The sequence below is a fragment of the Xylocopa sonorina genome, chromosome 12, assembly GCF_050948175.1.
Source record: "Xylocopa sonorina isolate GNS202 chromosome 12, iyXylSono1_principal, whole genome shotgun sequence".
Taxonomy (NCBI): Eukaryota; Metazoa; Arthropoda; class Insecta; order Hymenoptera; family Apidae; genus Xylocopa; species Xylocopa sonorina.
In genome coordinates this window covers 10,452,702-10,478,700 of record NC_135204.1, presented here as the reverse complement: position 1 = coordinate 10,478,700, position 25,999 = coordinate 10,452,702, and the positions used below count along the sequence as shown (strand labels likewise).

General features: G+C 53.1%; 2 protein-coding genes across 4 annotated transcripts in view; both read left to right on the top strand.

The window, feature by feature from the left end:
* The window catches only part of LOC143429948 (uncharacterized), a 46,705-nt gene extending 24,024 nt beyond the window's left edge, over positions 1-22,681 (top strand). The window contains exons 2-9 of one of the 3 annotated variants that reach the window (XM_076905829.1): positions 5,761-5,836; positions 18,025-18,127; positions 18,775-18,947; positions 19,172-19,375; positions 20,445-20,577; positions 21,607-21,731; positions 21,962-22,204; positions 22,543-22,681. In XM_076905829.1, the coding sequence (XP_076761944.1) occupies positions 5,761-5,836; positions 18,025-18,127; positions 18,775-18,947; positions 19,172-19,375; positions 20,445-20,577; positions 21,607-21,731; positions 21,962-22,204; positions 22,543-22,644 (1,159 nt within the window). In that variant the 3' untranslated portion in view covers positions 22,645-22,681. Of the gene's footprint in view, positions 1-5,742; positions 5,837-18,024; positions 18,128-18,774; positions 18,948-19,171; positions 19,376-20,444; positions 20,578-21,606; positions 21,732-21,961; positions 22,205-22,542 lie in introns of all 3 variants that reach the window. The other 2 variants (XM_076905828.1, XM_076905827.1) reach the window with 2 other exon arrangements.
* Positions 22,682-22,860: 179 nt separating this feature from the next.
* Positions 22,861-25,149, top strand: LOC143429962 (uncharacterized). The gene has a single exon (XM_076905854.1). The coding sequence runs from the start codon at positions 22,906-22,908 to the stop codon at positions 23,167-23,169; it is 264 nt and encodes an 87-aa protein (XP_076761969.1). The 5' UTR covers positions 22,861-22,905; the 3' UTR covers positions 23,170-25,149.
* The last annotated feature ends 850 nt before the right edge of the window (positions 25,150-25,999 follow it).

Here is a 25,999-nt window from a genome sequence, read left to right as displayed (position 1 = left end):
GCGCGCGCGCGTTCGACTTTCGGCGCTTCGTCCTCTCGGCTTGACGCGACCGAAGACCAGTCGCCCAGATACGAATCTGGGCGAGAGGATGATCAAGAAAGTCAATTATCGCCGAAACTCTCGCCACGCCCTTCGCTTTTATTTTTGGTCCCGTTCAATGAAATTGTAGTTTCAATTATCGACGCGATTACTCCGCTCGTGTCAGGGATCGATAAATACCACTATCTACGCCCTTATCAGGCTTTACCGTTACGTAACCGTTGGATGGATCCGTGATAAGCCTCGCGTTTTCCGTGCGTCTCCGGTTCCGCGAAGAGTGCGAAGCGGTCGAATAAAAGACGAGCACCGATTGGAACGGGGGGACGGCTGGAAATATTTATTGTATCGTGTATTATTCGCGCGTCACTCGTGGTACGAGTCGGTAGGTAGAGTGCGTCTTGTAGTAAAATTTTTACGAGTCACTATCTCGCACGGTAAATAAAGAAGATTAGACGTTCGAGCAACGCAAATTTTGCGTCGTAAAACGTTGACAATCAGCCGCGGATAAATTGCCGTTCAATTTCCGTTAGTCTGCTCGCGAGTAAGCGACGGTTTTGCCACGTTTGAACCGCCTTTTTCCTACCCCTGTGCGTGCGATCGCCCGCCTCTGCCCAGTGAAAGCAACGAGTCGATAAATCCCGCGGCAACGAGCTTTCTTTCGTTTTTATGGAGACATTCCTTGCCTCGTGTTTCCTCTCTCCGTTTCAGACTCCGGTTCGTCGTCGTTCAGACGCGAAACAAAAGCCTGTAAGAGTCTCGCTTTTTTTTTTAACTCCATCCGGTTGTCCATTCGTTCTTCAACGATCCTTCGATCGTTGCTCTCGACGAGCCTAAACGAGTCCGGAATATCGCGAACTTGGACGAGGAAAAATCTCAATCCAGGCTGCGAAGTTTACACGCGCTCGTCGCCTTTCGTTGATCCACTCCCCTGCAGTTCCTGCCATATGAGAGGAGCTCTCACCCCTGGATGCGCTTATTCACGCCAAGAGCTTCGCTCGTCGCAACTCCTTCGATCGAACTGCCTAAAACTCCCTCGAAGAGCGAAGATCTCCGCGTATCTTTACTCGTCTGCTTGCGTCGAATCGAATAGGAGAAAAATTCCTCGCATCACGGTACCAACAAATGTACGCGTGTCCGCTGGCTCTCTCGTTCCTTCGATTCGAGTAACATTCGCCGCGAGTGGAACCTGTCCGCGCGGGTAAATCGGCTGGAAACAGGAGGAGACAAGGAATATTCGAATGGGCATCGGCAGAGTCGTCGAGTCGACGTGCGTCCACGCGTGTGCAACGTGTGCGCGCGCGATTCTTCTATATATAGAGTTCGAAAGGGGGGCTAGCATGACTCCCCAGCATTGATCGCAGTGCCACCCCATGAGCAACCCCTAATAACACCCTCTTCCTCCCTCCGTGGCAGACTCACCCTCGGCAGCCACCCTCGGTCTGAACTGCGCCCTTTGCTAACCCAATCTGAGAGCCGTGCAGCCGACGGCTCTCAACCGGCGGTACCACCGCTCGTTCCTGGCTGGTCCCACGGCCAGCTGGCCGGTCAGCTGATTCCTGCCGGCCTGCCGGGACGGCCATTAGCCGCGCCAACTAAACCTATTAACTCTCACGACCCGATAACGACCGTGCCCCGCCGCAACTCCCTCGAAAATCCCGCGACACCGTCCGTTTCGCGCCTCGCCGCGCTTCCCGCGTCGATTTTTCGAACCTCTCGACTCCGCGGCGCGATCGCGCGCGCTCGCTCGCCTTTTGGACTCTGCCCCATTCATTGGATATTCACCTGGAATCGATTCGCGGTGCGCGCGTGGAAAATCGTTCAATCGACACGGCTGGCAAAAAACCGGAGGCCGCCTTGACCTGTCGCCCGACTGATCGTTCTACTTATTGCAGTCAGAGACGGATACGCAGGCTCCAGCCCGCTGACTTGCAATTATCGGACGCGCAACAGCCCGGGTAAACGGAGCGATGACACTCCGAATCGCGGCGCGTTCGCGACTCCACCGCGGTTTCGCGGCTCTTTTACGAGGGTCCCTGTAAACCGCGCGCGACACGTTCCGCTGATTAGTTCCGTATTCGATCCGTGGATAGAGAGGTGGAGGGAGGGAAAAAATTGCGGGCCGGCCGAGCGGACGGAGCGAGCCGCCGCGCCGTGCGACGAATTAATTAGTTCGATCGCGGCGGGCACGTCTTGAATGGGAGAGAACTGGTGCGCGCTCCACGCGAGCCGGTTTCGGATTATTGCACGCAGCTACGCCGCGCGTACGTGCCTCACGTGAAATTACGTTCCCGGCTAAATTACCGCGTTTCGATTCCGTTTTGCTCGTCAACGAGCCACGCTTTTCTTCTGCGCGCCGCTCCGTTTCTTCTGCCGTTTCAGGAATCCGTTCGCGTCCTCTCCGTTCCTGGCGGTGGTAGCTCGTTCGAGCAGCGAGTCCATCCGGGGCCTGATCGAGGATCGATCGATCGTTTCGTTCGGAGGCTGATACAAAAAAGTACCACGCCGATGGCGCTTCGATTTATCGCTAACTATAGGCGGTTTATTATTAATCCCGTGCTTGTTTATTTAGAAGTAAATAGATGACCTAACATTTTTTAATACCTGCACGGGTGGACGTGTATGCGCGCTAAAAAAAGCTCGTTAATTATAGGTGAGCGTGTGTTAACCTTTACGACGCCTCGATTCGAGATCGATTCGATCTGTTAAATTCGTCGACTTCGATGTTCGTGGTTTTGCTCGTCGAACAATTTCGTGCGACGAGAAAGAGGGACGAGGAGGGGAAGAACAGCGGCGATACGGTCTCGCGTTCGTACGCGATGTTCTAGATGAATCAGAACGCGAATGGGAGGAGAAATTTGTCGAGCGCGTCCCTGGTGAACCGTGCACGACAGTAGGTTACCCTTGCAACCCTTGAGCCTCGACCCTTCCCTGATAAATTCACCCCGCTGGTGTGTACACGTGAACACACACGCGCGTACCAAGGGGTAGTGACGTGTCGTCAGGTCCCACGGCGGCGATTCTCCGGAGACTGGAAAGGCCAAGTTCTTTCTGGCACGATCGATCTTCGCCGGTGACATTCAGCGTCCTTGTGTATCGTGTTCCTGCCTCTGGAATCTCGCGCCTCTCTGCCACCCTTCCGCTCGATTTTGGATATTTATCGCTCGCGTTCACGCTTCGCGCTATCCGTTTATTCATCGTCGAAAGAGAGAGGAAAAAGAAGAAAAAAAAAAGGAAATTACGCAGGCAAACGTCTGTTTATCGCACCGTCGTTGCGAGGAATTGATTCATGTGGCCTAGTTTCTCTTACAACGTCCCCAGTGTATTTACGATCCTTGGACAGAGGGGTAACAGAAAAGTGTCCGCAATTCGGATGGATTTACACTGATCTCCCCGATACTTTACAGAGAATATCTGCAGGGATTAAGCGAGCGTCCCCATATTTTTGCACGGGAGTGTACGTCTCGGTGTATGAATTCGCAGCCATAGGCATCGATCGTAAAGGGGCAGTATCAAGCCCCTTGACGTCGCGGTAGCGGCCACTAGCCAGGTCAATGTCAAGCCTCGAATTCGGTAGAGCACCCCCGAGAACGATGACTCTCGATCCATGGTGCGCATCAGTTATTTACGTTCCGGTTGCCAGTGGCGAAGTTCGAGAGCGAAGTTGGAGCTTCTCGGGTGCAGCCAAGTCGAGGAGCCGCTGCGAAATCGGGTCACCAAATTGCAGGCAGACGTGTGCCACGATCGCAGCGCGTGTTACTTCCGCGAGCGCGGAAAACCTGTTAATGGAACTGTGTCGATATTAAAATCGATACCAGTTCCGGTGGCCCGTCAGTCAGTCGGACGCTAATATTTTGATGCCACCGATCAATTGTCCGCATTACACAGCGTGAATTCAATTTCCAAGAATTAATCCACGCGTTCCGCGGCGTGGCCTCCCTTTGGGACGCTGTTGCGATCTTCTTCCATCGCGAGCGTTCATCCCTGCTTCGACAGAACGAATGAGACGCATAGATCTTGCGGTTAGAGGAACGCTCAAGTAGTCACGTATATCTCGTCACCGTGTAGATCTCGATGCTAGTCAAGGTAAAGACTTTGTGAAAGACAACGGTGGCCACGTATGGAGAGACGTAGCTGGCGTACAAGTGCGAGACCTTGCCGGTGGCAACAATCAGCGCGTGGAAGAATCGTTCGAAGGGTGGTTCGCGGCCGTAGTTTCGACCAGTCACGAGCGACAAGACGCAACGCAGAAAGCGTTCGCGCGAGCGCGATTGCGATCGATGTCAGCGCAGCCAGTCGATTCGTGACCCTCGAAACACACTGGTTATCGCTGCCACGGTGCAACGGTCTCTCCTTTGTACAATCAACATCTACATTTGATTAGAACTTTGCGAGCGATACGCTGGTACGTTTTGCGTTAATGTACACGCGCACGTGTTCCTTCGTCTTTTACAGAACGTAATTACTATTTCGAACGAGCATCCAGAATACAAGACGCGAGAATTCTTCCTTACAAGAACTATACGCATCTCCGTCCGTAATTCGATTTAACGAAGCTTCGAATGCATCGAAAGAAAGCGAAATCACGCGCGTGATACGATTCTCTTCCGCAAATTTCATCAGTCGGTGGAAAAATGATTACCAGCGAAGATACGCGTGTCGGTGTCTTCCTGTCTTCCGCGTCTTGACAAGAGTAATTGTAAAGTGGCGTCGTAGCGCGCGTTGTCGCCTCCTTTTCGTGTAATTCGCCCACGGTTCCCGGCAGATGCGATCGGAGGGCGAGACGTATCGGATTTAGGCGTAACACGGACGCGAATCCCTCGTTGCGGATTTTATGCTAATCACGCGAAGAAACGAAGTACCATAGAAGCGCCTCGCGAAGAATTCAGAATGGCGGTCTTCGAGTTTGTTTCCACGGCGCCATCGATTACGCGCCGCGGTTCTTCCCTCCTAATTATCTCTCGGCTACCAAGAGTAATCGAACTTTTTCCAAGGAGGGAGAGCCTCCTTACTTAGCGATACAGGCAGCGCGTGCTCGTTTCGAGATTTCAATCTCGCGTTCGGCGCGATCACGACTGTAACAGGTGTTCGATACGCGTGCCGGATCGGAACAGCCGAAAGACACGCTCCAACTTACTTATTAAACGTGATTTACTCCGCTACAGTCAGGACGGGAGATTAGCGGGAACGATCGAGCGAACGATCGCGATCGAGCATCAATGGCCGTGTAAATCTTCCGCCTCGGATACGTTGTAATCCCGACGAGCCAATTAACGCGGGTGCGTAAGCGTTCGCTCGCGGTGGCGAAGTAACAAACGAGACGTTCGCTCGCTGTAATACGCGCGCGCGCGCCATTTTCAACTGTTCGAAGCTTCGTCGAAACCGAACGGTCGAGAGAGGATTTCGAGACGTCTCCCGGTCGGAGCTTGGCCGCGAAATAGAACGCGCGTGCGTCTGTCCGCGATCGTCGTTCCCTCCGGTGAAAGTCGCGAGTTTCGTGTGCCGCGAATCTGTGCCACGTTCGCCGCGTTTCGTCGTTCCATTCGGTCGCTCGAGGCGGCTTACGAAAGTCCGACGGGTGCATGCCGAAACCCCCCCCGTTCCCCCCCTCGTCCCTTCGATCTACATGCATGCGACACGCGACCCACACTAGAGAACACACTGTACACAGCACACCTAACATGACCGATCGGTCTGATCTGACAGATCGTTGCCTGTCCCCAGGAGGCATACTCCGTATTTTGGCCAGCCGGACTACAGGCTCTACGAGCTGAATAAGAGGTTACAACAGCGTACAGAGGTGAGTACAAGTTTTCCGCTATTTCCTTCTAATCTTATTACCTTTACAGCCTCGACACGTTCGCGACGTTCTCGCGCGATCTCGATCGGCGATTATCAGCTGTTAGAAAATGGTGTAACCCACCAGGCGGAGATCTAGGTTGCGACGAGGATTCGCATCCGAGCTATCACAGCGCGTGTCTGCTTTAGCAGACGCCGGTGCGAAGAGTCGCTCGAAAGGTGAAGGAAGTTCATTAGCAGATAGCATAGCCGATTAGACAGATGACTAGGTATTAGCGGACGGGAAAACTGTGCCGATGATTAATTGCTATCCGTTTGTGCAACCCTGTTTCTGATCAGATTGAATTACGAACCGGCGGAATATACGGCGTTACAGCCTCGAGCCTGGTTTCCTTTTGGAAGCTGACACGATGATAGATCTATCGCGTCCGATCGATGTGTTCTTTAACTTTTCCACCGTCGCCCGCCCCTCCTCCCACACCGTCGCGTTAGCCGGTAAACAACGAGAGGAAACAAAGCGACGCGTTTCTTTCCGGTGGCTCGATATTCCCTGCCAGAGTCTATAAATGAATCGGAGGTCATAGAGATCCTCGAACGGCGCTCGTGCGATCTCGTGGATTATAAAATTATCTACGCCGCGGTCAGATAAACTTGCTCTTCTTTCAAAGAGATTCCTGATAACGCGTTGATAAGATACAATCCTCGCGAGCAGATATCATCGTTTTGGCGCACATGTCGCTTCGTTCCCGGATTATTGGGTTTTCCGTCGATTTCAGACGAGCCGGATTAATGGATCCTTTGTGGCTGGATAGATGCTCGATTTCGTGCCGCGAGCACCTCGCGTCGAAGACGGAGGACGCGATGGCCCACGGAAATCGTCCGTTTATTGCGTTTCCGTGAACGTGACTCGTGCCTGCCCGAGTCCCGAGAGATCACCAGAAACGTATAAAGCGGCGGGTAGATCGCGAGCATCGCCGCTTAGAATTAAGAACATTCCTCTAGTTTCTCGCCGCGGACCCAGCAGCTCGTTTTTCTCTGGGCAACAGTGATCAATGCGCCGCCATTAGGGCGCGAGGTGGCGCGAGGAGGAGAAATAAAAAGGAAGGAAAGGAGGGCCGGGGTTAATGCGTCTTAACGAGCCTCCGATGTCTAAGCAGTGCGTCCTCGTTAATCTATCTCGTAGGACCAGATGGACAACCGGTCCCTCTCGTTCGAGACGCCGATATTATCTGCTCACTCGCGCTGGTTTACATTTGTCACGCGTCGCGGTGATCAGCAGAAAAAAGTTGACCGCGATTAACCCCTTCGGTGGATCCGAGCCCCGTCCCGTCCCGTCCCGTTTTTCGACGGTGCGCGCGCGTGAAAACGCTCGATAACGATCGCCCGCTAATTGATACACCGATCCGTTCCACGATCGATAGGCGTTGAAAGCGAGTCTCGAACAAAGCCGAGCTCTTCGAGTTACTTTTCTATCTCGGTCCAAGGACGCGTTGAACTCTGATAGGTTCCGATAAACCGGCAGCCTGTTCGCGGAGGGCATGCGTGGTTCGGTTTTTAAGAGACCGCGAGCATCGCCGCCGCAGCCAGAGAGTCAGTCGAGGGGGAAAAAATCGACGGTGATAACGCGGATTATTTAATACGATCGTGCATTATAAATCCTTGAAACGAATCTAATAAATATCTGCAGCGCGGCCGCGGGGTCACGCGGCGGCGATGCGGTGTGGCCTGCGTTTGCGAATGCAACGAGCGTGTGCGCCACGAGCGTACGCGTCCCGCCACGTATCGACGCGTTACGTCAAGTGTGCCGTTTCTAGAATAGGACGCAGCCGTTCGATCTCCTCCCCAAGCTTAGTTCTCATCCACGCGGAACCGAATTTCTTCTCCGATCGCGTTCGCGGCCTTGACCAACTGGTCCCGAATAAAGCATCGCCCCGATGCGCTCCGTCGAGGGCATCAGCGGACGATGATCGGATCGAGCGAAGTCATTAGTCACTCGAAAGCTCGATCGTTATTAGCTTACCGCGCGTCGAGGCTACTCGAGCGTTTATCTGTCATTTATTAAGCCTCGCGGATAATTTCGCTCGGCTCTGGCCCACATACGGCTGCCACGCCGCTCGATTGCTTTTATTCTCATCGCTCGTTCCTCTCGAACCCTCCTCGCGTCCCCTCGCACCGACCGGTCGTGTTCACTCTCGGTCGCTCATTCGCGAACTCGAGAAAACGACGTGGCGTGTCCCTCGCTCATAAATCATCTTTCCTCGCGCTATCGTCGGATCTCGGGAGCGTTGTCAGCGTGCGTGTGCACGGTTCACCGCCTCTTTCTTCGCTAACTTCCGTCAGGCCCCGTGCGAACGCGGGGTTGCCGCCCTACGTGTGTACCGCGTCTCGACAGGGAAACCGTTCTGGGTTTCCCTGAGAGACGAGAAGCCCGTCCACGCGTTCGTCACTCGGACACGGTTCCCTTGGGATCGACCGATCGAGCCGCAAAATCGCGCACTGATTCCAAACACCTGTTTCCACGCCTTATTTCATTGTTTCGTTGCTCATTTATTCGTTCGTCTAACCACGGAGTATCTCGTCGGATAATTAACCGCCAGGTACACGCACAGGCTACCTGCCTACCCCTCTCGTCTAAACCGATACGATGCCAGAACGAACTATTCGGTAAGCTTATTAGCGGGGATTAATATTCGATAATACGTGGAATAACAGCGGAGGATTCGCGAGGCGAAACTAGGGGCGAGAGGATTATTAACGATCGGCGCGGGGTGTCAGCATTCGGGTGGCGGATCTTTAGGTTGCGGCCGCGAGAGACGCCTGAGCATCTGTACGTGCACGTCGGTACGAAGTTTCCCGTAGTTCTGCCTACGTTGGGGTTACGTTCTGGTCGAGGGTGTGCCTGGCGCGGGGGTTGAAACGCGGGCAAGGGGCGTCGAGGGAGTCCGCGAGGCGAATTAAAATCAGCCGTCCACGCTGACTCTGTTATTTCCTCGTTTTTGTTTTAATTTCAGCCGCTTTGCACGGCTCGCCGACCATTTCGATGTCCCCGAGGAGAGTATTTTCGGTTCCGCGGACGCTTCGACGGGCAGGAAAAAGGTATTCGATCATCGTTACTCGGCATTATCATCCCCTTCGCGGTAATTCCTGATTCAAACGCCTCGAAACGCTGCCAGCCGCGCGCTTCCATCGACGCCGCGTTCCATCCGATTCCGTTCTAAGCTTCTTTCAAGCTTATGTTCCGACGATCCGAAACAATAGATTTGGAGATCGATTTAACCGGCGCGAGTCGCGCCGAGCTAGGCGGACTAGCGCGTCCAATTATCGGTTTGTAATTACTTTATTAAGGAAAAAATCGCGACGAATGGAGATTGAGTAACGAGGCGGGGATCTTGGCAACCTTGCGGCATAATTCGCTCGGCTCGAAGGTTTTTTTCAATTGAAACGTTACGTCCGTGTGAATAGACGGCGAACACCGTTGCGCACCGTCCACCGAATTCCGCTTCGATCTGGTGTAGCGCGCGCGAGATATTATTCGTTTGCAATTACTCGATCGCGCGTTCCGCGTGCTCTCTATGGCCGCGAAGCAGCCTTAATTTGAAAAGCCGCGCAATAAATCGCATCCGGCTCCGCCGAATTTCTAATTAGCGCTCGTCGAGTCCCCGCGAAACGCTGCGAGAGCGCGACCGTTCCAAATCTCCCGTAATCTGCCCGAGGTTCAGACGGCCGATTTCCCCCACCCCCCGATTTTTGCCACACTTTTTTTTTTTCTCTTGCCCCGTGCCCCCTTCCGTCTAGGCGACGCGAGCACGCGGAGGTTCTAATCTCAACATATAAAGAAATATTGCAGCCGTTCCGCTTCATCGAGCCGAAACTGCGCCGCGTTTCTTTCGACCGAGCTTCGTCACGTTCCACGGAATAAAATGCATCGAAGCCTTTTCTCTTCGTTAGCGACGTCGAAGATAATACGTTTCCCTTGCCCCTCGTAAACGAAAATTCCGAATTTTCCTTCGAAACTACTAAAATAAAAAGAAAAAAGAGAGAAAGAAAAAGAAGGAGACAGTGTTGCAGTAGTTTAGAATGTGGTGCGCGAACCGTTTCAAATTATGCAGAAAACTGTTTTGCCGCGAACAAGGGGAATAGCAGACAATCGTAATGAGCATGGAACGAGATTAACAAAGAAGTAGTGTCGATTGTAAAGAAACGATTTCTAACGGCGTACGTCGCTCGGCGTCTCGAAGCGACCGGAAGTTCCACGTGCTTTCACCTCTCGATACTTTCTCGACGCGTTATCTTTTTCGCCGAGCTGAATTCGCGCGGCCTTACTTCGCGATCGGACAGCTCCAGTCTTGCCGAATAATCGCTCTTCATCGTTTTTTATCGAGCCTACCCGTCTCGACGACGACGACGACGCACCTCTTAGCGAAGCTGGAAAGTTTTAATCGCCGGTAAAAGCGCGCGTTAGTCGAGATTTTTTCTAATAGAAAATCGCGCGCGTCGAAGGAAATAAAGTTGAATTCAATAAACGTCAGGCACGCAGTTGGAGCGAGTAGCAAATTGAAACTGTAATTAAATTGAAATCCGCGGACCAGTTCTACGACGCCTCTATCTGTATATATGCGTGCCTTTTTTTTTTTTTGTTTTTCAATCCACAAGCAAGTCGTTGCGTGCCGATTGATCGGTTAATTGTTTGCGAACAAAATTCATCGGTGGGTTCCCGGCGGCGCGACTAATGCCCGCGCGTGTCCCGCAGTTATTCATCGTCCGGCAATTGCTTCGACTTGACGAAAACCGTGATATTTGTCGCGGCAAATCGCCGCGGCCGGTGATTTTTCCATGTACAAACAATATTCGCGCGGCGGCTCGTAATGTTACCGGGATACGAGCGGAACGGCGGCGGGTACCACCCGAAATCCGGGCTCGCGTTTCGCGATTCAGTGACTTATAGTCGAGGCAGGGACATCCATTTTCATCGGCGCACTTTGACGAATGCGAAACACACTATCTGACGTAGGACACGACGTTTTTTTCACCGTGACGTATGACATCTCATTTACCTCCGCGTGTTTCATACACGGAAGTCGCTCCACTTTCCCATATTTTTCTCCCGCCCGAAAATAATCGTATTTCGCCAGGATCCCCGTGATCCCTCAAGACCTGTCCGCCTCGAGAGAAATATTATTTCGCCTGTTCCCTAATAAGAATTACTCCGCCTTCGTCCTTCGCGGTGTTTTAACCGCGACATTTTATCGCGGAACAGAAAAGAAAAAAATAGCGCAACCCTCCGCCCTGTTTCTTTCCTCCCCCTTCCGTCTCTCCAGTCTTTTGTTGAACGAATACGTCTGTTAACGACGTAAATGTTGAGCGGTATTCTCGCGCGCCCGTAAAACGGCGAAAATGTGGCCAGCGGGGACGCGAAATATTTTACGGTATCTCTTCCTTTCTTTTCGTTTTTCTTCTCTCTTCTTCTTTTTTTTTTCGCGATGCTTCTTCGTAATTTTTTCCCCCGCGAGCGCAAAAACACGCGTTGTAATATCGAGAAAAGCGGGGCGAAATTTTTAATAACGTCCAAGTTGTGGCTCGAAACTTCTAATTTGAAAACAAGCTCGGCCGTTGCGAGCATTCGTACGGCGACTGAATATCACGGACGCCGGTATTCATCGCGAAAATCTATATTGCACAGGGCTGCAATTTTTCTACCTTTACCGCGCCCGCGCCCTCGCCCGCCGCTCTGTCTCCGTCCTCTCCTCCGCCCTCGTCCACCCCCGGCACATCGCATCGAAACAGTCGAAATCACGTAAATCCCCGATAATAAAGCGCTGATGAGAAATTCCATGCCCGACGACCACTCGTTTCGCGAAATGCACTCTCTCGAGCGTACGCGTCGCGCCCCTCGGTTTCAAGACAACCGTCCGTCGAACGTTTCCAAACATTTCCTCCCCTTTTTTCCTTTTTCCGAGGACACGGACAGATACGCGAGCCAAGGATGGAGTTAACCTCGCGGTGTAATTAAATTAACAAGCCCTCCTGCTCCGCGTTATCGCGTACGCAAATCGGAAGGAAGCCTGTTGTAACGAGGGGGTTGAAGAAACGTCGGCTTCGCGCGGAACGAAAGACAATTTCCACGGAACAACTGGAATATTAGCGATCAGAGGATTCCAGTTATTCGTTCTCGTTGACTAATTGGTGTTCCCAGAAATAAAGAGGGCGTTTCGAGTTGATTTCCGTGTTGATCGGGACGAAGCAACGAGCGAGACAAACGCGCGCAGCGTTCGAAACAACGATCGATCTATCCCCCTGTAAGAAACGAGTCTTACAAGCTGCTTTCGAACGGAGGCGGCGCGGGGTGGGCGAAGGGCCACGGTTTCTCGTTCGTCTAATCGCGGATTCAATTGCGTGTCCCCCGTGTCCAAAAGGAAGACAAGGGCAGGGAAACGGAGGCGAACATTATCCCGGTTGTTCTTCCTCGACGTATCCTATCGGGGACGATGCTCCTCGTTGGCTCGAGATCGTCAGGTAGGAGGTGTACACGTGTAAGTAAAGGGCGGTCCCGATGTTTACGTAAAACTTTTCCCACTATAACGCGCGGCCGCGGGGGGCGGAGGGACGCGGAAGAACGAAGAATAAGAAAACGGGGCGAGGATAGGGTCAGGCCTGTGTGAACGCTTCGCAAATTTTTTCCCTCCGACTCGGAGAGTTGAGAAATTACTTGGCAACAATGTCGGGGAGGGTTTTTCGCGTGTTTCTTCTTTTTTTTTGTTTTTCTTTATCAACGGGTAACTCGAAATCTCGAGAGCCAGGCGAGTAGTAGTAGTAGTCCATCGATTCGGCGCGAGTTCGTTCGCGTCCATAATCGCACGGTTAATGGAATTATATCGGGCATAAGGGGGTTCCATTAAACGCGGCGCGGTCAGAGAGGAAGAAACGAAACTGGCTCTCTCGCCGGTTCCCCGATATCATTTCCCCGGGAAGACGAAATTTTCAATCGCGGAACAGCGATCCCGTTTGCTTTCGTTCCGCAGCGAGGAGTTGCCGGGGCGAAAATAACGCGCGGAGAAATTCATGGAATTATTCATCGACGCATCCGCCGGTTGTCCCGCGCAACAACGTTCGTTTCGGGAAAAATATTATCCCGGTCGAAATATTCGGGATCGATCAGCCGGGAGGAGCCGAGAAGACAAGAGGGCGCGGGACACGGGCGAGATAGAGAGGCGAGGAGGAACGACGCGGGTCTAGAGAGAAGCGAGAGGAAACGGAGCGGAGCGGAGCTGCGAGAGCGGGCGAGAGCCCGGCTCTAGGCCGGGTGGGAAGGTTGAGAACCTCTATGGGAGCCTGGGTAATAAAATGAGGGCCCCTGCTCTCCCCCGGGGGTGGGGCCCCCTCGATAACCCATATTGTACCCCCCATTCCCTGGCTCTTCCTCCCAGGCTCGCCCCTCACGCCGCCGCCCCTGGCCGTATATACTCCGATCGGCCGGAAGAGTTTTGTCCCAGCAAGACTGTCCAGAGAGAAATCTCCTACCGTCTATCCCGGTGTCAGGGGGTTGCGCGAAATTTTTCAAAAATGATGACCATGCGCCCCGGAATTTTCCCGAATTTTCGATATACCCGTCGATGGGGTGCGGCCGCGTCTTCCTGGCGAAAACGATTTTCGAAAGAAAATCGAGAGGTGGAGCGCGCCGACAATACTTTCCCGCCGGCGTATATACACGATCATATACCACCCCTAGTCTCCCCACACCCCCCTAACAACAGTAGGGTGGTACAGTCCGGGTGAAAACCCGACGGCAACCCCGGCGCAGTACAGGCTGCACAAAGACCGACGCCCTGCCAGCCGAAAAATGGAAGGGAAAAAATGCACCCCGGGGTGAGAGAGAGAGAGAAAGAGAGAAAGGGAGAAATTATTGGCGGTGAATCGTTTCTGGGCCGTGCGAGGACCCGGGAACATTTCGGATGCTACAAGGTGCAGGCTGTTTCTTTGTCTTTCTCTGCTTTCCACTCGACTCGTTTCTTTTTTTTTTCTTTCTTCGCTGTTGTTCGCCAAGGTATTTTTGAGAATCGACGGGAACAGCCGCGGCGCGGAGGAGGAATTAAGAGAACAGAGACGAATCGACGATGGAAGAAGTATTTATTCGTCGCGAATGGCAGTTTTACAACAGGGGACGCTGGTACCTGCTAACGCTGGAATTATGCTGGATTCTTTCTCGTTTTCTCCTGGATTCGAACCGGAATTGGGGAGACCGAAGGAGAGAGGCGACGACGATGACGATCCTCCTCCAGCGAGGGTGTTTCTTCTGTTTCTCTTTTATTTCTTCTCTCCCTTAGTTCTTCCTGCCCACCCCCGAACACCGTGCGCAGCGAGGTCTTTGAAAATTCTGATTCTTTTGAAACTTCGCTGATTCGTAGAGAGAGAGGGAGAGAGAGAGGCTGGGTATAAATATCGGTTACCTTTTATTTTCGCTACAACTTCGGCTTTTCTCTAAGGTCTGGATTATCTAAAAGTAGTCGCTCACTACGTTGTGAACGATACACCGTTATTTTTGTAACACCGTCCAATACGTGTGCGTTTCGAAGACTGTGCACGACTATCGATCAGTCTTTAGATAGATTCCAGCGATTCGATCGACTTTTCCTAGATTTTTCGAGCCATTTATAATCGCTTCGCAATTTTTCCTTTTTTCTCTCTCTCTCTCCCTCTCTCTCTAGATAGCAAAGTCTCGCGCGTTACGCGGCATAATAGGCGAGTTCAGGCAGAGTTTGTAAAACCTAACGTAATTTCTGTTTGATTTGAATTTTCGGGTTGCCAGGGTTTTTTCCCCGGTTCGTCTCTCTGCCCGGTTATTACGATGCAACGGCGTCCCGGATTTTCGCGTTTTTCTGCCATTTTTTTTTTCTCTGTCCGCCTTCCATCCTCTCTCTTTCTGTCTCGCTGCGCCGGGACTAGTTCAGCCTGGACAAATTGAATTTAACTCCGGCTAATACGCCGGCCGAAAGAGCGCGTATTTCCCCGCTTTGTCCGGGGCACATCGTGGAAATCAGCGATGATTTGTGTGTCTCCGGCGCCACCAAGGGTTTTCCTCCTTTTTTCGCGGCCGGCCAGAGAGATCGAGATTGAATTTCTTGCGCGTTGTCGCGCTTTCCTCCCGGCTAGCACTGCGATTTTTTGCCGTACGCGTGCGATCCTAGCCGTGTTTCGAATCTCCCTCGAAGGACCGTTCCCCGGTTTTTTTTCTTTTGCTCACCGCGGCTCGTAGATTTCGCTCGAATCCGATGAGAGTTGCATCACGCGCGAATGGATCACGGAGACGTGAAAGAGTGCACGCGCAGGTTGGTTAGAGGGATGGATGCATCTGATACAAACTCGCGCTCCGTTCTGTGTGGCTGTGTCTCTTTTTCCTCCGTTTTTTTTTTTTTTTTTTAAAGACGGCAGAAGGTTCACGTGCTGCAGGCGTGGGAAAGGTAGAATTAGGCTCTAAGCAGGGTCGATTCTTAAACGCGCGGCGATCGATTCCGCCCGCGGAGAGAGGCGACCGTCGAGTAAATTGCACGTCGTCAGCCGACGACTGGGTTCTCTCCGTGCAGCGTTTCGCGTATCGTTCCGTTACTTCCCAGGGAATAACTCCGTCTAAAGTCCCGGTGCGGGAAGTTTTGCAAGTTTTGCCCGCGGATCGTTCGGGTTCCCGCGGATTCTTTCGCTGGTCGGTTCCGCGTGCGGATAGGCACGAGAATTCGAAACTCGCCTCGTCGGGGATTCCTTGGCAAGGATCGGTTGTTCGACGGTCGTGCGTTGTTTTCGGTGATTCGCGGCGGGCACGAGCAGGCTCGCGTTACGTATCGATCTAGCCGCTGCCGCCGCCGCCGCCGCCGCTGCCGCCGCGTGGAAGCGTGTCTTAGAGGCGCGCCACTTTGATTAAAAGTTTCGAAAGTTACGTAGCAAAGTCTCGCGGCTCTTGTTGCTCCTTTACTCGTTTTATTTTTATGCCGATAGAGAACGATACAAAGTTCGCCTGGAACGATACGGAGCTCTAGAAACTATCGGTGCCCGCATACTAATAAGATCTCCGATCTTTCCCGAAAGGGAGAAAAAAAAAAAACTGGAGCCATTACTAGCCGAATTATGCAGATCGCTTGCTACTTACACTTGGCGCGGTGTACCAATGCGGCACTTAAAATACCGCTAATACCAAATTACCAGCGGCGAGGGTAGGAATTTCTGGCGATAGTAATGATACCTCGCTCGTTCTATTCCGAATAATCGTATCGCGTATAATGGAAGGGTTGCGATTCGTTGCGGTGTCGGTCGGAAACGTACGAATCTCGGCTACGTTATCGTTTACCACGGGTTATTAGACACTGGTTAATACCAAAACGTAGAAACTTCGACAAGTTCCGACAACATCCGCGCTCGAAGCGCGTTCTTCGCGCTTGGCATTCGTCCGTCGTCCTGAGCTTCGATCCGACGCGTCGACCGCTCGTCTCGTTTTTTCGATCGACTCGTCATTGCACCGTGATTTTCACTCATTTACGTAGTTTGTTAGTAGTCTCGTTACTCAGACGAACGTGGACCACCGTGAAAATCCAACGCCACGTCCTCCTCCTCGCGATGCGTCGGTCTTTTAAGGAAGCTGCGCATAGTTCGGCGTGGAACGTTCGAAAATCCGGATAATTTCTGGCCGCGTCGTTGGGATGGCCGCGCGTACGGTTTGAAGACGCGGAAGTATGGGGAATCGGAATGAAACTGGTATAGGAGAGGCAGAGAGAGGGTCGAGGAAAGGACGAGGCGAAGACAGAGGCGGCCTATACTCGTCGCTGAATAACGCATGACTGTCTGGCTTGAAATTATAGCATTTCGCCCCATCTCACTCGCAGGAACTACCCCTTGGCTCTGGACGCGCTTGTTCGCCGCTCTTTCATTCAATTATGCATCCAGCTTCACCCACGCCGCACCATCTACCCCTTCGCTGTTATTATTATTTTCCCGCGCGTGGCCTCGCTCCGACGCGCTGCCTTTTCTCGTTCTCCGCGGCTCGAAACCCGGCGACAGAGCGGAACTAGCGACGAACTAACCTAGCCCAACCTAACCTGGTGTTGTTTGGAAAAGAAAAGATGGAAAAAGAAGGGGAAAAAAAAAACGCGAGAGAAAGGGAAAAGAGTTTCCGGTAAGATTCTTCTCAGTTTCTCGTCTTTATATTCATGGAGGTTTGTACGAACGAGAAGCAGGCGGCGTTCTCCGGGGTAGCAGAGCGCACTTCGCTACTCCGCGAGTCAGCGGCGGCGATTCTTACCCGCGACGAGCTACACGACTTTACACGTGTTCCGAAAACGTCCTACGGTGGCCGCGGGCCTATAAACTCGCTCTCCTCGAGCAGCCGTCCCTGTTGTGACGTATTTACGCGTGTTTATTGGCGCCGGTGTAATAATTCAAAGGCCCGCGCCGCGTGTGTTCCATAGTCGATCGGTTTTTCACGAGGTGACGAGCTACGGTTACGACGTAAAAATTTTTCACCCGGCCCCGTATCGCCGCCTATAAATATTCATGCGACGACGAAACGCCAATATATATGTAGAGTAACAGGAATAACGTCGAAACGGGACATAGTTGTAGTACCAGCGGGAGAGGGATGAGGGGGGCGTGTGGAAAAGTTGCGCGTTACATCGGCGATCGCCGACACCGTGCGATTCTCCAGGCCCCTTGTAACCTCGTCGCGAACGATCACGACGCGGTACAATTACAGATTAGGTATGTAATTCAGACACGAGCATCGCGACCTCTCGTTACGAGCAGCCTCGCCGTCACGGAAAATTCTGCACGCTGGCGTGGAACGCTCGCGGCGAAAGTTACGAGTAGCTGCACACCGGCAGCAGCGTAAACTCCCGTAGGAGGCTGGATGCGAGACGCGCGTTTCACCACGGAGGCCTCGTCGAAGGCTGCTGGAAGATAGACGCGCTTGTATTCTCTCTTCCGTTATTTACGGATCGTTCCTCTGTATCGCGTGGTACTCGCGTTACAGATTCCGTTTCGCGCCGTCGGCAGATGCGACGATGCAGTATCGAGGCTCGATGCCTGGCTCTCGCCAGGAGGAGCACCCCAGACCCCTCCGCGACGAGAGTCGGCTCGTTGGTTGCGCGCGATTTGCCCGGAAGCGGACGAAATTACCAGCTATCTGTTATATACTTGTTGTGTGTGTTACAGGAGAGCGACAATCTCTGGTGGGACGCGTTCGCGACTGAATTCTTCGAGGACGACGCGACCTTAACTCTGACGTTCTGCCTGGAGGACGGTCCCAAGAGATACAGTAAGTGGTGCCGGTTTGTCGCGAACACTTTCCGCTCGATTTTCCGTCTTCGCGATCCGAGCTACGCAGCCGTGAAAAATCCGTGGCGAGGACGCGAACCGTTCGCCAGCGACCGCCATTTTTCTTCGGGGACGTCGCCGCGGCGCGCGCGTTCTTCTTCACGGCCCATTGTCCCCGGCAGCGGTCCGAGTCGCGGCACGCACGGGCAGACGAGACGCGTTCACGCGTCGCGCACACGCTCCAAATAATTATGCGCCACCGCGGAGCGATTTCGCAGCCGGTAGGTTTTAATGTCTTCCTCCGCCCCTACGATCCTCGCCGTGTGCACGGGTAACAACGTGATTACACGTCACGTCGCGTCCTCGTCGTCGTGGCGCGAACGACAGCCCCGACGACGCGCGTTACAGATGCAATAAGATGCAACGGAGCGCGCCCTCCCTTAGAATTTTCTGCCCCCTCTGCACCCGTTGTCGACGCGCGCGGCGCGACGTAATCGAGAGCAAAGGGCGCGCTCGGAATCTATTACTTCTACGTTCGGTCACGCACTGCTCGGTTCGCGATTCGAGTAAACCTGCTCGATAAATGAATAACAGCAACAACGACGATAACGATCGAGTACCAACGATTCGCCTCGCTTATGCTTGCAGCGATAGGCAGGACGTTAATACCTAGGTACTTCCGTTCAATATTCGAGGGCGGAGTGACGGAACTTTACTACAATTTGAAGCACCCGAAGGAGTCATTTCACAATACCAGCATAACCCTCGACTGTGATAACTGCGTTATGGTCACGCATCACGGGAAGCCGATGTTCACGAAGGTAAGAGGGAGAGTACGGTCGATCGAGACTGTTGTTATCGTCCACCGCGTTATCGATTCATCGCGGTTTAACAGTGTAAACGAAAGGAATCATGGTTCGAATAGCACGGTTCTTAAACCATGTCCGTCGTTTCCTTTACCTTCTTTTTTTTTTTTCCGCCCCCACGATACTTTCCTCGTTCGAGCACCGACGCCCGACTAAAACCGGCTGTGTTTGCTTCGCAGGTATGCACGGAGGGTAGATTAATATTGGAATTCACGTTCGACGATCTTATGAGGATAAAGTCGTGGCACATGTCGGTGAGGGCGCACAAGGAGCTCGTGCCTAGGACTGTCGTCGGTATGCAACAGGACCCGACGATGCTCGAGCAGCTTAGCAAGAACATCACCAGGCAGGGCATCACCAATTCCACCCTGAACTACCTTAGGGTATGTATACACGTCGACCCTTTGAAAGGAAGAGGCGGCAAGTCGAGCCGGGAACACTTGTTGTACGATCGGCTCGCGAAAGTGTCGTCGTCCGGGTATCCGGGTTACGATCATCCGCCTTCTTTTGCACGCTCGGGAACGCTTTCACTCGCGCGTATCGCTGCCGTGTTGTTAATCGAAAGCTGTCGAGGATCGCGGCTCTGTTCGAGCGACGAATTCTAGGCGAGAAAAATTCATTATTCAATTTAATACCATTACATCCACGGTCCATTATAATTGAACGACGAGCGCGCGAGGGAAAACAGGGGGAAGGGAAAGGGAAAAACGCGACGGCACGTTTCGAACGAGCGCGCGGATCGATCGGAAACCATATTAATGCGAATATTAATTAAAATCAAGTTAAAGTTTCGCAAAATTTCGACCCTTTCCTCCTTCTCTCTCTCTCTCTCTCTCTCACTCTATGTGTGGCGAGTCCAGGCTGTCTCGCCTCTATGCAATCCGGCGCTATCGATTATTTTAATTGTCATCATTATAATATAAAGGCTGCCGGGAAATTACGTGCTTACGATAATAATGTAAAATGAATTTCAGTTTTATTACGGCAAACATAAACCAAATTTAATTCGCTGCGCTTCCGTCGCAGGCGCGGACACCGCCGCGCGCGCACTCGCGCTCGTTACGCACACCGCGCGAATATATTTTAGGAAGTTTATTTTCAACCGGTACACGCCGTATACGATAATTTTCATATTAATAGCCGGGCGTAAGTTCCCTGTCGAAGTCGCGTCGGATTAAATAACAGTCACATTTATTTTGTTTCACTGCCGCCGCGCCCGGCTATTTTTGCCCGCGTTTCCGACGCCGGACCATCGCCGCGTTTGCCGATTTTTCGCCACCAAGCGCGAATGCACCGGTGCGCAGTTCGATACCGCCGGTAACACGGGACATTTATTTGTGGAACGCGGCCGTTCGACGACCGTCTCGCGTGGAACGCGTTCCACCGCTCAGCCTGCGGCTGTTACACCACCTAACAGTCTCACAGAACGCGTCTCTCGATTGGTTGTTTCAGTTATGCGTGATCTTGGAGCCGATGCAGGAGTTGATGTCGAAGCACAAGGTGTACGCGTCGTCACCGCGGGACTGCTTGAAGACGACCTTGTTCCAGAAATGGCAGAGGATGGTTGGCCCGCCGGGTAAGAGAGGTAGACGAACAGTTGCTTTACATGAGAACCACCAGCCAGTGGAGCCAAACGGCCGACCAGTCTACCGCAGGATTTGTTTTTCGATCGATCAACGACGGAAATTTCACGTCGACTTGTTGCCGCGTTAGGTACCTCTCGGTTCCAGCCGAGCTTTTCAACGACCAGTAGCGCTCTCCTACTCCGTTCCAAGTTCCGGTCCCTTGTCTATATACGCCAATCGATTACGTTTTCTCGATCGTTGCGTACGATTCGGAAGTTCTGGAAAATAACCTCGAGTCTGATCGTTGCAAATTCCTATCGGGCGTAAAATAAACTCGAGTCCGTGCGATGAACGCGTGGAGAGGAAGGAACAGTAGTCTCGAGGCGAGTCGTCGTTCCGGGTGCGAAACGCCATGGCGCTACGCGCGGAATGGCGCGATATCCCCGCGGATAACGATGGGTGGTTGATTCCTCTCCGATCCGGCGGTGGCCGGTTGCGTGCGTCTCGGAGCGATCCAGGCGCTGCTTCTCCTTTCCCCGTGCTTATCGACCGTTTTTATCATGCGTGTACGCGCTGCACCGCGTTTCCTGTCCCTCCCTCCCTCCCTCCCTCCCTTACCCTCTTCGCCGTCTTGTCAATTACCCGCCGACATCCACCCTCCCGCAGCCCCTGTGTTCAAGGTCGACGAAATCGTGGAACCGAGCGCGCGTTTAAGACAGCCGTAAGTTGCACGTCGGATCTCTTTTCCCTTCGAGACGATGCGTGTTTCTCTGTAAAGATGTACAATTCTACGTGAGTGGCAAACATTTTCTACGTAGCTTCTCTTTCGATGATGGAGAAAGACAATAGAGACGCGATCTGCCGATCATCTGTCTGTCTGTCTGTCTGTCCACCGATGCATGCATGCTTCTGTGTGTCAGAGACCTTTGATTACCGAAGAAAGGTCCACAGCTGGGTAGCGGTCTGAAGTTTCTTAGCGCGCTGCTACATGGCTAGCGTCCTCCGCGCCTCTTCGAACCCCCGACGTTACCCCTCGAACGTTCTTACAGAGTCCCAGAGGCCGATCAGCAAGCGAAGAAAGCGGAAGGGCAGCACCTCGGGTCCTGGGAACAACGCGCCTCCAGCGCCCAGCAAAAAGAGATCGCCCGGGCCTAATTTTTCTCTAGCGTCGCAGGTGAGCGTGCCACCCCAGTTCTTAACTGGTTCGTTCTTAACTATCGAAGCGTGCGCGCGTTTCCCTTTTGCCCGTGGCCAGAGACCACGTTCTCTAGTAGTGTAACTTTCGCCTCTAAACGGCGACGAAACGCTGCTATTCTAATCGTAACCGGTAAGGCTGTCCGTTTAACGACGCAGGACAGCTACGATCGGACCGTTTAACGTTCCCCTGCTTTCCTGTCGATCCAGGACGTGATGGTTGTGGGTGAACCGTCGCTGATGGGCGGCGACTTCGGCGAGGAGGACGAACGGTTGATCACGAGGTTGGAGAACACGCAGTACGACGCGACGAACAGCCTGGACCCGCACAGTCACGACACGCCCGGCGGACCACCACCGCATCCTCACCAATTCCATTCGGAACCGACCCCGGGCAACTCCTGGCCCCCAGACCGTGGCCCTGGCCCGCCACAAGGTGGACCCGGCAGTCAGGTAACTGTCTCTCGCTTCTCATCGCTCTCCCCTACGATCCGCGAGCATGTATACGGTCAGTCACGAAAGATGATCCACATACATAGTACACCCGTTCAGATTTTTCTCCACCGTGTGCGTGTGCGCGTGCGTGTGTTTTTTTTACAACGAGGCGAGGAAAAAGCAAGCATCCGTGTTCTTTTCTTTTTTGTTTTTTTGTTTTTTTTTTTCTCTTTTAGTATGTCAAATGTGAGAAGTGTACGTAGAGACTGTCTCGTGACTGACCGAAGACTCCCCCCCTCTCTCTCTCTGTGTCGAGATAGTGTAAGAAACGCGGCGCGGTCCGCGATGGGTTACAGGGAGTGCAAGGCGGACAAGGAGGCGCGTCGGCGGGTGTACAGGGATCGCAGGACGCCAGTCAGCAGCAACAAGACAAGAAGAGCCCCGCGGTGAGCCAGTGAGGCCAGGAGTCCCCGCGCCCCCCCACCAGGGGGCGACGGGGGCGCAGGCCCAAGAACATGGCTCCCTAGCGGGGCGAGAACCCGAACCTCCCCAGCGCCTACTTGGCCTCGGCCGGCTGCGCGCCCGGCAGGCTGTCGCACGTCGGCGTCCACCCGCTGGCCTGCCACCAAGCGGCGGCGGCTGGCCTGTCCGGGCATCATCACACGGAGCAGCAGGTGCAGCTTGGCCACGCAGCGGCGGCGGCCGCGGCGGCAGCCTCGATGGGGATGGAATCCTCGGAGCTGGTCGCGGTCGCCCACTACCAGGCGCAGCAGCTACAACGGCAACTGCTCGCCGAGCAGTCGGGCCCGGGCACGATGCTGCCGCCGCCGGCTCCTCAGTCTACTGGTGGAGGCTTGACGCAGCCGCTCCAGCAACCGCAGCAACCGCAAGTCCAGGGCCAGGACCCGCTGCAGAGCCTGATGCAACAGCTGATCTGCCTGCAGCAGATCGAGTACTTTCTCGCTCAGCGTGGCCACAAGTGATGACGATCGTCCCCCCCCCCCCATCGTTGTGTCATCGCGTCGTCGCGAAGGCTCGTCGGGGCAACGGGCGCGGCGACCTTCTGAGAACTCGAGAGACTCGGTACGAGAGAGAGGAAATTAAAAAGATGATTAATTGAATAAAGTGGTCGCGTTTTCACGTTCCCTCCCTACGACGATGTCTTGTGCGATCAACCCGTTGAGAGATACGCTGTTGTTCGGGGCCGAGGATGGACAAGCGTTTCTGTTCGAGGTTTCTCCCATCTGTACACGCGCGCACGCACAGATACACGGGTATATACATACATACACGCATACATATACGTACGTACATACAGACATACATACACATACGTATCGACACATCCGAGACACGGCGCGTTGTTCGATCCTCGAACGGAGATTGGGGAGGCGCACGGTTGCTTCCATAGTTCGTCGAGTTATTGAGGAGGCAACCGATGAATCGCGTTTAACATGTGAGAACGGTCCGAAACGCCGTTCAGAGAATCGCGCGACGGCCTCTCGGGACTAGGGGCCGGCCGCTTAGCGTGTGATAGAACATTACGTATGTCAAACGAAACAATGTATAATTAATAAAAACGAAATGGAACCGTCGATTCGACTGTCGGTGAAACGACGAAGAACGCAGCAGAAGGAGAAGCAGAAGCGGAAGAAGAAGATAGAAGAGGGGAAGAAGAAGAAGATGATGATGATGACGATGAGAAAGAAGAAGCAGAAGAAGCAGCAGCAGAAGAGGACGACGAGAATGAAGTAAAAAAGTAAAAAATAAAAAACAAACAGAACAGAACAAGAACCGATTAAGTTGAACGAAATAAAAAAGCAAATTAAAGAAACGGTTACGCCGCGCACGGCAGAGACGATCGTTCGCTCTGGTGCGAGCTGTGAATGAATCTCTATCCGTCAACAGTATTGATATAATTAATAGAATAAATGAATATAAAAAAAAAAAATATTGTAAGAGGTATATCGTAAGTACGTAATTGTGCAAGCGTATGCGAGACAGGAGAGAGCGTGGTGTGATATATAAGAATCGCGGAGGATGAGAGAGGACGCGGGTGTGTTGGAAGAGAGAGACCCGGGGTATACATCTCTTCAGAGACTCAAGACGATTTTTAAGCGCGGAGCAGCCCGATCGAACGCCAACGCACAGGCCCTGATCGCCCCGATCCCCGACCCCATTTCACCCTGCGTACGCGCGCGCGCGACCGATTCCGAACGCGTTTCATCCCCCTTCGTTCATCTTGGCCGATCACCGATATCGCGGACGAGAGGACCAGTTCGAGGGCCCACGGCGAACGAAACGAACGGACGATCGTATTTCGTAGCTGTCCGTTGTCTCGCGATCCGTGCTCTCGCATCAGGCACGCGTCGGCACAGCGCGTACCCACGTCCGATCGTACGCGCCTTCTCCGACGGAGAGCGGCGCAACGTGCGTTCAGAGACGAATGTTTCTCGGTTCGTTGCGTCGCGGCGTTTTTTCAGGGAACCCCGCGAGAACAATCGTTACTTAATCGCCGCGCGGCTACCCGGTACGCACCATCGAACAGAGGAATAGAGGAGCGAGGCGTCTGCACGGCAAACGATTTGCGTACACCATGAATCATTCTAGTATAAAGTTCCTTGCGCGTTACGTTTGTACATGATATATATGTTCCTCATTATATGCTTATACGTTTGTTCCTATTTTTGTATTAATCTTCGTGGTTCGTTGTGTTCTCTTCCTTCGCTGTTAAGCTCGAGTCAAGCATAACGGGGCATTATATCGACGATATCTCCTTTTTCTCAGCACGATTCAACTTTTTTCAACGATTTCTCTCTCTTTCTCTCTCTCTCTTTCTCCTTTCATTCTCCTTTTCAGCTGCTCTTGGCGAGCGGACCCATTCACGCGACAGCTTTCTTACCCCGTCCCGATCATCTCGTAGCGTTCAAACACGGATATACGCGGATGGAGAGCAGAAAAAGGATAGATTGAAAAGAAAATAACTTGGCGCGTTCGTCGCTGAACGGCACGGTTAATCGTAAGAAAGGAACATCGCGACTCGTAACCAACTGTATTTATTAGTTTCCTTCTCTGTCTCATGTATCTTTCGTTTTCCACTGGACCGTGACGTTGGTACGAGCTTCGCCCTCGCGATCCACGTTCGCCCCCTCGAGGTTCGCCGCTGCTCTCGGTCCCTCTCGAAGGCCGCCGCGAACCCCTCGTCCACCGATCGCTACCCGTTCAATCACATTTGGATTTGAGAATTATTCGAGCTTCGAACGGGACGCGATCGGCGGACGAACGCCGCGGACGATCCCGGATATTTCTCAGCGCAGAGCGAGCCTCGCCTACTCGTGCCACCGTGTGAATTCCATCGGGGCCATCGCGCGTGGAACCTCGCGGTGGCACGTCGAGCCTCCTCCTCGAAAGAGTCGGGACCGTTGAGTAGATCGTATGCTTGCCTGCGAACGCTTCGAACGATAGAGAATAAAAGGAAAACGGACAACGGATTCGCGAGAGGTTCGTGACGGATAGTTCGAGGACTAATACAGGAATAACACACGTAGGGGTATAGGGGAGAGGGCAGGAACGTCGGCGTTTCATCACGTCCATGAACTCTGCGCTTTGCGGGTGGTTCCAGTTCGAGATGCGCGCGTTGCCGGTCGGCCAACCGGCAGATCGTCGTTGGCTGGCCGATAGCGAACGATAGAAACTTCTTTCCGAAATATGTACAAAGTCATCGTATACATACGTCATGCACGCACACAGACAGACAGACAGACAGACAGACACGCACGCACACGCAGACACGGACATACGTACAACACACGG